General features: G+C 33.2%; 1 protein-coding gene across 1 annotated transcript; it reads left to right on the top strand.

Moving 5' to 3' along the window:
• Window positions 1-8,141: 8,141 nt before the first annotated feature.
• LOC18432033 (WRKY transcription factor SUSIBA2) lies at window positions 8,142-12,261 on the top strand. The gene is made up of 3 exons (XM_006842143.4): window positions 8,142-8,554; window positions 9,164-9,379; window positions 11,812-12,261. Exons 1-3 carry the CDS (start codon window positions 8,292-8,294, stop codon window positions 11,978-11,980), a joined length of 648 nt encoding a protein of 215 aa, XP_006842206.1. The 5' UTR covers window positions 8,142-8,291; the 3' UTR covers window positions 11,981-12,261.
• Window positions 12,262-12,666: the final 405 nt, after the last annotated feature.

Below are 12,666 nucleotides of genomic sequence, written 5' to 3'. Positions count from 1 at the left end.
AAATAGTGTCGAAGAATATGATTTCAATTATGAAAATCTTTGTGGTAGCCTTAAAATACATTTTTATCTTTATTTATAAAGTTTAAAGCTTTAAAAATAGTGTAGATTGACATATCTGAAAACTTGAAAATCTTGAAAATTGACTGTACAAAAATGCATTACAAAGTACGTTATTTCCAAAACTTGAAATCCATTTTTTTTTTAATGTCCATGCATCTTGATATCAAGATGATCAATTTGAGGGCATTTGGGCATCAAAACAACCTCTTCTAGTGAAAGTTTTGAGGTAGGCCCTAATTTGATTGTTTAGAGCCTCGGCACTATATAAACTTCTCCCATTATATAAGCCTCAAATTTTCTACATATAAACTGCTCTATACGTTTTTATTCACACCATAAATATTGTTACTATTGTCCTTTATTTTGGCCCGGATAAATTTTTAAGTCATTTTAGAGCAAAATACCCCTCTAAGTGAAACACAAATATATATATATATATATATATATATATATATATATATATATATATATATATATATATATATATATACATATATATATATATATATATATATATATATAGAGAGAGAGAGAGAGAGAGAGACGAGGCTCTAAACCATCAAATTAGAGCCTATCTCAACAATTTCACTAGAAGAGGTTGTTTTGATGCCCAAATATCCTCAAATTGATCATCTCGGCATCAAGATGCATGGACATGAGGAAAAAAATGGATTTCAAGTTTTAGAAATAGTATATTTTGTAACACATTTCTGGACCGTCAAATTTCAAGATTTTCAAGTTTTCATAGATCTATCGATCTATAATATTTTTGAAACTTTAAACTTTATAAATAAAGACGAAAATATATTTTAAGGATATTACAATGATATTCAGTATTGAAACCATATTTCACAACACTATTTGAAGGTAGGCTCTAATTTGATTGTTTAGAGCCTAGGCTATATACAAACCTGACATATATATATATATATATATGTTGAACTAGCATTAAACTTAAGTTCTTTTGTGTTGGATTGTGGGGCATTTCCATCCAAAAATAACATAAAAAATTCATCCAGGGCAAAAGAATACAGTAACAAGGTTTATGATCTCAATAAAAAAAGTACTGCGTCCCCATTTTGCAATGAAGGATGATCTATTTGATTTTTCCTTATTTCTATAATTTAAATGGTTGATCCTTCATTTCTTTTCTATTTTAACCTTCGTTACCATGTGGGATCGCCAATTCAGATCGCACAATTTTCGGATCCACTTCGGTACAGTTAGTGTACAATCCATTACCCAATTCTCGGTTTTAAAGCACTGGTATTTTGTTTTATTGGTAGAAAAATTATGATAAAATTTAAATGTTAAGTAGGTTTATGTACATATTGATGGTTCTATTACTTAAAGGGAAAAGTTTATATAGAGCCGAGGCTCTAAACAATCAAGTTCGAGCCTACTTCAAAAATTTCACTAGAAGAGATTGTTTTGATACCCAAATATCCTCAAACTCATCATCTCGACCTCAAGATGCATGGACATGAGAAAAAAATGAATTTCAAGTTTTGAAAATAGTATATTTTGTAACACACTTTTAGACCGTCAATTTTGAAGATTTTCATGTTTTCATAGATCTCTCGATCTACACTATTTTTGAAGCTTTAAACTTTATAAATAAAGACGAAAATATATTTTAAGGCTATCAAAAAGATTTCTAGTATTGAAACCATATTTCTCCATACTATTTGAAGGAAGGCTCTAATTTGATTGTTTAGAGCCTAGGCTCTATACAAACTGCACCCTTACTTAATAGACCTTTTCTATTTAATTAATTGATAATTGCATATTTTAATTCTTTTATTTTAAATCTTTTAATTTATATACCTTTAAACCCTGAATATTTCTCTATTCTTATTCTATTATTCTAATTAAATTATTAATATTTTATTTTTTAAATATTCTAATGATTACTATTATATAATATCTTTGTTATTCATTATTAATGGAATTTTGAGGTGAACAAGACTTAAATTAGTTTACATGCTTTAGAATAACTATTTAATTAGGTAATCCAGCTATGAAAGAAACACAGTTGGGGAGACTCTTTTGATCCAAAAACTTTCACATAATCTTTGAATTTTGATTCACCTTCCACATATGATTAGTAGTAGTAGTGGTGCTAATAATAATAATAATAATAATAATAATAATAATAATAATGATAATGATGATAATAATGATGATGATGATGATGATGATAATAATAATAATAATAATAATAATAATAATAATAATAATAATAATAATAATAATAATAATAACAACAACAATAATAATGCTATTATTGCTATTATCATCAATTTTAAGGAATTATTTGACACAAATTTAAGGAGTGATTCTATGCTAGTTATAGGGGCACCAATCATGCGAAAATCATGCCAAGTCCCTCGTTCGATCTCTATAATCCCGGATTCCAGATAGATTATGATTATTATTGCTTCTCTTCTCACTCAGTTCCCTGATTCTCGATAGGTTAAAATAATTTGTTATTTTTTTTATATATTTATTTTTTATTACTGAAATGTTTATGCCTTAAAAAAAACATAGTCATGAGAACCGCTAAGAAAAGAGCATGAACCCAAAGTGCTGTATATTGGAAAAAGAATCAAGAGATAAACTGTGGTCCAATATGAGTGATACCAAGGAAAACATAAAAAAAAAAAAAAAAAAAAAAAAAAAAAAAAAAAAAAACATTTGTCAGTTCCTAATTAATATTCCCAACAAAATAAGTACATATTAGTGGTCACCCCTATCTTTTCTGTTTGGATAGTCCGGCGGTAAAATATGAACTTGAGCTTTTTTTTTTTTTGGATGGTTCAACAGTAAGGTTTAAACCATGAAACATAATGTTGGAATCATCAACTCCTTAAGCATTCAAGCTACACCCTTTTATCTTTTATTTTTTTGCCAAAGAAGCAAACCCTTTTATCTTTTCTTTTTTATATATATTTTTTTTTGATATATTAACAATGGAAATGGAGTGTGGGACGTTTATGTTGAGTCACCAGCCCCCTAACCACTGATGCTCGAACCCTATTCTCGGTAAAGCCAATTATCTTCTTGTACAAACAGAGCACAAATACCAGGTCCCTCATGTATTTCTATTTCCTCACACAAATATGCACATATTATGTTGTTAAATACATTTCCTTCACATATTATGGCCCCGTTTCAATGAATGTGTGATCACTAATAATTCATCATTTCAATAAATTTTTTTCCAATAATATATTATTTGTTGTCGTGAGGCTTCATGTGGCCTTGCCTATTTTTAAGGGCTTCACTATTTTTATGGAATGAATCCTATGTTTATTAAACTTTATCCATTGTTAAAAATTCTTTAATGTAATATACATAAATATCTAATTATTTTATAAAGCCTTTTTTTCCATACAGACGAGTATCCAGGGAATTAGTTTGTGAGAGACCTATTGGAGAAAAAAAGAATGTCCACCCATCTTCTTCTTATAAATATGGGAAGCCAAAGAGAGGAAGAGACAACAAACAAAATACAGAGCTTCCTATAAAAGATAAGTTTTCTTATCTCTCTAAAAAAAAAAGTGCTCCTAATCTAAAATCCGTGCTTTGCAATCATCAACCTCACAGCACACCCCTCTCTGATCTTGGGTTTTGGCGCTCATCCTGCTCCATTGATTTTAGTAACATATTTGTTATTTGACAGGAACCATCATAAGGTTATGTGAGATATATACAGTTTTATATATAAGTTTATCTTTATGAAACGATGTTTTTATTTTATAGAAAGTGATTTGCTGAAATTTATATTCTTTTGGTTAGATATAGCTAAAAATAGATGAAAATTGCTAAAAGTTAAATATTAAATAATGCTATACATAATAAAAGATGGGATTGTATACTATAAAACAAGTTTTCTATTACTCCTAGTCATTAGATGTCCAATTGGATAGTTTAAGGTGTGTCATGAAGCTCAAGAAATTTTTCTTTAGACTTTGAGTTTAGTCAAAGATACACTCACAACCATCCGATTTGAATGATGGACATGAATGATTGTGACTACTTTGTACTAAAGGTAAATACTGTTGTTGTATACTTTTCTATAAAAGATACTAACAACATAAATATTATCTAGAATATATAAATTTTAAATATTCCAGATAAAATTAAATTTCATCTAGACATGCCTTTGTAAATTTCTTATTTTCAAGAGAAAATTTATCAACTCTTTGACCTTTTACCAATTTAACACTATTTTAACTCATGATCATGGTGGCTATTTAAAATTAAATAAAATTAGGTAAACTATTATAAAGTTCATTTTGATAAATTTTCATGACACCCAAGTCTTTTAAATGAAGGTCCTTATTTTTAGACCTTGTTTTTTTACTAAAATTAACCACATATTCTGAGGTCTACTTATACTTTTAGCAAAACGGATAAAAGTTTGAAAACAAAGCTCTAAAAAGGACAAAACTATATGCGGATTCCTTGGATTTATTAGTCGACTCTACCTTAACTTTAGGCTCTTTCCTTTAATAAATAAAAGGCAAGAAAACGTGTATATGGGGGCGTACACTCACTTCGATCAACCATCCGTGCCCATAATTGGACGGTGGAGATGAACTGATATTTTTTACATGAAATCTCGTTCCCCACCATATCGGCTTCCCAAAGCTGTAACCACGTGGGAGATGAAGCGAAAGTTCTTAAAAAAATAATAATAATATCGTGAAGGATGAAGCTTGTATAAAGACTAGACTTAATGAAAACAAAATAAAGCCTTACCTCAAATTTTCATCGGGAAAGCACTTTCAATAATGGAAGTCTCCATAATAGCTTTAAAATCAATTTCAACAATGGAAATCTCCATGATAGCGCTAAAATCAATTTCCAACATCGATACCAAAATTTGAAATTCAAAAAATGGTACAGACCTTGTATAGAGCTATGAACATTTATTTTTAGGGCGAAATAGATGGTATAGATAATTTCGTGCAATTCACATTATTGTTGGAGCTTGAAATCGTGCTTTTTTCATAACCATAATATTTAAGACGAGATGATTGATGTAAAAGTTTTTCGATGCTTGAATTGTAATTATTGATGAATTATAAGGTAATATTTTACTTGTTTTGATAGAGCTGCAACCATATCAAGCCATTTTCTTGTGGGAAAGCTTTCTATGTTCCCCTACAACATAGAAGTTCTATGTTCCCTCTACCATCCAGCCGTCCATTTTTTTATCAAGAGAGCCACTCACAGTTTGATCTTAGATCCAACGTCTCAAAGTATTTTATTTTGAGTTTTTATAATACAATCTTTTTTAATATGAAATTTGGTACGTGTCATCTTCTCATTGGGGCGCACCTATAAAAAATATTAACAATAATTTTTTGATAAAAAATAATGACCAAAATACCTCTTGAATATTTCAAGAGAATTTTGGCCATTTTATTTTATTGAAAATATTTTTTTATATTTTTCATTAGTGAGAGTTTAATATAGGAATGGATGTCCAAAATTTGGTATCAAAGCAGTTTATAGAAAAAAAAATTAAAAATAAACTAATGTAGAGACGTAACATTGTGATTAAGGCAATCTTAGCCCTCCATTAAAAAATGAACGGTTGGATAAGGGAGAACATAGAACTTCTATGTTGTAAGGGGAACATAGAAAGCTTTCCCTTTTCTTATAGTAAAAATAGTAGTTATAATATCCAAAAAAAAAAAATTGAACTTGATAATGGCATTTAGATATCATGCAATGGAAATGTTTTGATAGTGTGGCAACCATATCAAAATAAATAAAGCCTCACCTTAAAACCCACCAAAATTTGCACCTCAGGAAATAAAAATTTTTTATATCAGGTTATTTTAGCTTTGACCATTATGGTTGTGAAAAAAGAAATTAGGATCTCACGCCCTAAAATCTAAGAGTTCATGGATCCACAAGATCTCTCTATGTTTTAGAGTGATTTACTTACGGACCTTAGAATTTTAGGTAAAATACAAAATGTCCAATTTATAAACAGAAATTACAAAGAAGATAGATCAACCTAATATTTTTTATTGTTTTCAAAATTGCCATACAGTCAACCCGAGTTTTGATTTTTTTAGGCGTTTTTTAGTTAGTTGAGCAGTGCGATCTTTTCCGTAATTTCGGCTTATAAGTGGAACATTTTGTACTTTACTTAAAATTGTAAGATCCGTTCATAAATCACTCTATTTTTTCATATCAAAATTCATTGTCGGTGAGGCTTTTCCTTGTTTTCATAAAGCCTAGGTCATAAAGAAACTGCGTCCATTATGTAATGCAAAAGCAGAGGGCCTAGATCTGCTCCTGCACCATCTGACGGTCCGGACCTCTTATTGCATCGTACAAGCAGGCGTAGAGAGAGAAAGAGAGACTGCCATCTGCAGTGAGAATTCCACTACTATTTGCATGAGCTTAATATAGAAATATATATCTGCATTGTTTAAAGAGAGATGCATATAAATCGGCATTTTATTTGCAAGCATGGTAATCATAATTTTCTACATATTCAAATTTCAGTAGCATGAGATGAAGAGAAAGAGAAAGAGAGAAGGTGCACGTGAGAGACAGAGATGATTATAGAATCCTGTTGATTTATTTATTTTTCATTGGCGTTGATCCTCTCTCTCTCTCTCTAAGTCTCGAGTATTGAAGCGTATGAACTACAATTATAGATATGCACGTGCCCATGGTTGATTGATTCAAGATGCTTTTGCAGTTGTAGAGAATGAGACAGAGAGAGACTTGACATGGAGAGAGAGAGTTGCAGGAGAAATAGAGAGATGGAAAGAGAATTTTTTGAGAGAGAGAGAGAGATGGGTGTTGGAATATTGGGCAGAAGGGAGAGAGAGAGAGAGAGATTTTGTTGAGGAAGAGAGAGAGACTGTGTTGGAGAGAGAGAGAGAGATTTTGTTGAGGTAGAGAGAGAGACTGTTTTGAAGAGAGAAAGAGAGAGATGGGGGCTGGTAATATTGATTTGGAGAGAGAGAGAGAGAGATGGGGGTTGAAACTTGGAAATATTGGTTTGAAGAGAGAGAAATAAAAGGGCTGGAAATATTGGATTGCAGAGAGAGGGGAGGGGGTCTGGAAATATTAGGTATGTGTGTGTGTGAAGAGAGAGAGAGAGAGGGTGGGGGTTTAGAAATGTTGCATGAGGATTCCAGCAAATTAAGCATGATTTCATTTGATAAAAGATTGAGACCCCTACAAACGTGTGAGTCTGGTATAGTACTACAAATGTTTTATAAAAGAGAGGAAGGGGAAAGGTTTTAGAGAGAGAGAGAGAGAAAAAAGAAGATGAGAGAGAAAAGGTTAATATTTTGTGTGGAGGGGCAAAGTCAACAAACAGGTTGATGAAATGATAACCCTTTCACCGGCGGAGCAGAGAAGAGCAGGGGGCAGCAAACCATGGATTGCACCCAAAGATTCATCATCATTACCCCATTTATACATATCCTCGTTTCATAAAAGAAACCAATTTTTGCATAGCATATATACACAAATATAATTTAGGTCAATGAAAAAGAGAAAAACAAGAGAGAGAAAGAGGACAAGCATTTCCATTATTTTGTACTCATCCCAGCACCAAAATTATTACACCCTACAACCCCGCTCCCCCTTCTCTCTCTCTCTCTCTCTCTCTCTCTAGAATTGTCACCCTCCTCTCTCTCTCTCTAGAATTGTCACCCTCATCTCTCTCTCTCTCTCAAAGTTGCACAGTAACTGCCCTCCCATCTCTCTCTTCACCATCGCAGAAGCCCAAAGCCTTCTATCTCTGTAGATATATCACTCTCCTCTCTCTCTCTCTCTATAGAATTACCACCCTCCTCTCTCTCTATAGAATTATCACCCTCCTCTCTCTCCTCTCTCTATAGAATTATCACCCTCCTCTCTCTATAGAATTATCACCCTTCTCTCTCTGTCTCTCTCCTCTTTCTCTATTGAATTATCACCCTCCTCTCTCTCTCTCTCTTTCTCTCTCAATTGCACAATTACTACCCTATCTTTCCCCTCTTCAGTTTCAATATATTAAGCCCAAACCCTTGCCCTCTCTCTCTTTCTCTCTCAGATCCAGAATTATAACACCCTTTTTCTCTCTCTTTGCCTGTCTTAAATTACTTTCAGGGATTCCCTTCATCATCTAGTGATTCTTCACTGATATGAAGAAGTAGCCAGGTAAGTTGCACTAGAGAGAGAAAGAGAAGAGATAGAAAGAGATGAATCAAGGGATGTTTCAGGGTGATGAAGGGTTGGTCACATCGAGCATGGGTTTTCAAGGCCATGAGCCAACGAGTTGGGGTCTCTCCGGAAATGGGTACCATGGTTTGTTCAGAGCCATGAATGGGTTATCAGCCATGGCTCCTCCTCTAATGCTCGATGCTAATGGCGAAGGTGAGAGTGGGTGCAATCTGTTCACTGTGGCTCAGAGTAATGGAGCCATTGGGCCTGCACCTTTGCAGAAGATGAAGACCTCTCTGTGGTAGGAATCCACTTTACTTTCTTTGATCTCTCTCTCATAAATCCTCTCTTTCTCTCTCTAAGAAATTCTCTCTCTCTAGCAAATTCTCACTCTTGTATATTGTCTCTCTCTCTAGCAAATCTCTCTGGTAAACTCCCTCTCTCTCTCTCTCTCTCTCATACATGCACTTTCTCTGTGTTTTCATGGAATTTCTTACCATTCTATATCTAGAACACATGCACATCCACTCAAAAACACTTTCTCTCTGCACCTTTGAAGTAAAAATTTTTCCTTTTTTTTTTTTTTATGTTAAAGATTTTGCCTCTCTCTCCCTCCCACATACTCACATGCACACACACCAACTCTCTCCCTCTCTCTACTTGTGCAATAAAAAACATCTTAATTACAAGAGAGAGAATAATTGTATAAATTAATTTGATATTGGCACCCTCAATCTCTCTCTCTCCTGCACACATGCAGGCAAACACTCTCTCTACTTTTGCAATACAATTCTTACGCTTGTAATCATGAAGAGATTATGAGAAAATTGGTCAGATAATTCTCTCTGATCTCTCACCATGCAAACCCACACAAGCTCTATAAATCTGTAAATTTTGTGGTTATGTGTAGGTCATTGGGGGAGGAGGAAGGTTTGGGTTGCAGAAGGGCAGCAAGTGAGGATCATTTGGGAGCTTCGGCAATAAAAATGAAGAAGGTGAAGGTGAGAAGAAAGGTTAGAGAGCCAAGGTTTTGCTTCAAAACCATGAGTGATATCGATGTCTTGGACGATGGCTACAAGTGGAGAAAGTATGGCCAGAAAGTCGTCAAGAACACCCAGCACCCCAGGTATCCATTACCACTTTCTCTCTCTACACTCATTCTTACACAACTTTCTCTCTCTAACTTAGGGTCTTAAATTATAACTCAATTTGTGAAAGATAATTGTGATTTAGGAGTTTCTTTTCTGTGTATTAGAGTCTAGAAATATCTTATGTCCGCTAAGAATATCAGTCAGCATAGATGGTTGAGATTGAACATGCCAATGGTGCTTAGCTCTCTCTCTCTCTCTCTCTCTCTCTCTCTCACTCACACACACACACTCACCCGAAACCCATATAGTACAGCAATCTCAGGGAGGCCTGCCATTTTTTAAAACCATAGGGCAAGAAATGGACCCCCCTCTCTCTCAAACCTTAGAGCAAGAAATGGACCCCCCCCCCCCCCCTCCCCTCTCTCTCTCTCTCTCTCACACACACCCAAAATCCAAAAAGAACAGCAATCTCAAGAAGGCCTGCCATTTTTGAAGACCTTAGGGCGAAATAATCCTCTCTCTCTCTCTCTCTCTCTCTCTCTCTCTCAATGTGAGGTTGTTAATTGGTATTGTGAGACAAGGTAAGGTTGATTTAACATGATCTGATGTTATGATTCCATGGGGCATGGGGTCACCAATTATCCACTTTGGAAACCAACTGTTATTCCCATAATCACTTAGGAAACAAAATTTGAATGGAAACATGATGGATCAAATATTTTTACTTGTCATCATTTGCATCTCTCACTCTTAACTTTGTCTGACTAATGTGATGAAGTTTATCATTGGCTTCACCTAAAGCATCATTGATGATGGCATTACATTTTCTTTGATAGGACAATGATCATTTCTTTTTCTTTTCATATTAATTTTTTGCTTTGATAGGACAATGATCATTTCTTTTTCTTTTCATATTAATTTTTTGCAATTTCAAGCTCAATCCATTCTCATAATGTAGTATCACAAACATGGATGAAAAAAGATAGAGATTTGAGGTTGTCGAGTTATGGTATGATGAAATTGAATTTTTTTTTTTTTCTTTTTTTCAGACAAGAGTGTCCATTTGTAGAAAGTATTTGCCTCCAAATATGATGAGAGAGAGAGAGGAGCTAATCTTTTAGCTCCTTTTTGTGTGGTAAATTATTCTTCCAGTTTCCCATCTATTGAGCGTGAACTTTTTGAGTGGATCGTCTATTTGCAATTTGGAATGGATACTAGGAAGGAGTTATTGTTGATGCATATTATTTGCTTAAGATGCATGTACAAAGAACTAAAATGAAAATGCAAAGAAATTCAAGTTTTTAATTTTGATTTTATACGAACCAAGATAAGTTCTCTAACAAGGATGAGAACTTTAAATTTTCTCTTAACCCGTCCCAGGCAATGAAAGGGCTAGGTTGTGCTAGGTAGGCAGCCAACACAGAACTTTATCAAAACTCATCAGGACTCCAGATATAAATATAGATAAGAAAGATGCTTTTTCTTGCTTTCTCTCTCTGTCTTATATTTAATTTATTGCATCTTCATTGATTTGTGTAAAAACATACATGATTTAGCCTATGCAAAATGGGTGATCTTTGTATAAGGTGCCCTCTTTATAATGTAGAAGTAAGATGCACCTCTAAATGAAAGGTAGTTTTGGTGTTGGAAACCTTATGATGGCTGATGGCTCCCTAGTTATAAAATTTAAAATTTAAAAAATGATACCTCTAAATGAATGGTAGTTTTGGTGTTGGAAACCTTATGATGGCTGATGGCTCCCTAGTTATAACATTTAAAATTCAAAAAATGATATAGATTGAGAAAATCTATAAGTACTTGAAAATCTTGAAAATAGAAAATCTAAATGATTTGTTACAAGATGTATTATTTTAAGGATGTAAAATTCTTTTTTCTTCATATGCATGCATATCGAGGTCGAGATGATAAAATTTGAGGGTTTTCCAACATTGGGGCACTCCCTTTCTAATGGATTTTTAAGGTGGATCTTACAGCAATAGTATAAGGTTGATACCTTATACGAACTTCTTCCATGCTAGATTGCAACCTTATATAAACTTTTTCCATGCTAGATTGCAAGCTTATATAAACTTTTTCCATGCAAGACTGAATGTTTATTTCTCATGGCATGGAGTGTGTATCAAACCCATGCAAAATTGAGATTTTTTCAGATCTGAAAGTAGATGACAAAATCTAAAAAAATACAAAAATAATGGCACATCTCGATTCTTTGTGCTTATAATATGGCTTACTTAATTTGCAATGAATTTAATTTTTCAAGTGAGACTAAAATTAGATATCTAAATTAAGGTTATCATGGAAGTAGTTGTACTCTGAAGTTAAACGTTGGGAGGTGGCATGTTAGGGGAATGTTAAAGCTTGTACATTGACTCCCTTGGTACAAATACAGGTAGAAAAAACAAAGAATTATATATGATAATTAGAGTTTAACCTTGATCAAGTGCAGGAGTTATTATCGTTGTACCCAAGACAATTGTCGTGTGAAGAAGCGAGTCGAGCGATTAGCAGAGGATCCACGAATGGTGATTACAACTTATGAAGGAAGACATGTACATTCACCATCTCATGACACTGAGAACTCTCCAACTTCATCCCATATTAACTTCTTTGGTTAGTTTATCTCTGTCCCTAATATACTGAAATGTGTCTCTGTCAAATTGTCACATAATGATCTTTTATCCCCTATGTGATGATTTGAAATAGCCTCAGATGAAGGTATAATAAAGGTGATTAGGCAAATGCCTTGATCATTCAGGTTTAATTGAAGCTTTAATTGCCCACTTGTAGCATGGAATGTATTTGTGGAAACGTAAAACTTTGCTACTTCAACATATATGTATATGTATAAATATTGTATTGAGATTTCATATCTTCATTAATGTCATTGTATTTGGTATGTGATGTGTGAATGATAAATTCCCCCAAATGAAGTATTTAACTTGAAGTTAGATTTTTCCTTCTTTTTTTCCTTTTGTTTTTTTGGGGGAGAGGGGTAGTTTAGCAGGAATCAATCTTGAGATATACAGCTGCTGACTACTCAAGCCCAAGCAGATTCTTATCTTAAAGTTATATTAATAAAATAGAGTTTAGATAAATAGAGAAATATTTTAACTTGAAGCTTGCCTTGTATTTATCATCACTTTAGGGCACGTTTGGTTCGCGTGAAAATATTTTCTCGAAAATATTTTCATATTAAAAAGTTCTCTTATGCGGTCAAGTATGAGAATATTTTCATACCAATTGGTCTTAGTATATCTTTTCAAACCAATTGTCAAATAATTGATGTAAAAATATTCCCACA

This window comes from Amborella trichopoda, chromosome 5, assembly GCF_054954075.1.
Source record: "Amborella trichopoda isolate Santa Cruz 75 chromosome 5, AtrichopodaSantaCruz75HAP2 v2.0, whole genome shotgun sequence".
Classification (NCBI taxonomy): Eukaryota; Viridiplantae; Streptophyta; class Magnoliopsida; order Amborellales; family Amborellaceae; genus Amborella; species Amborella trichopoda.
This window is presented reverse-complemented; position numbering and strand designations above follow the sequence as displayed.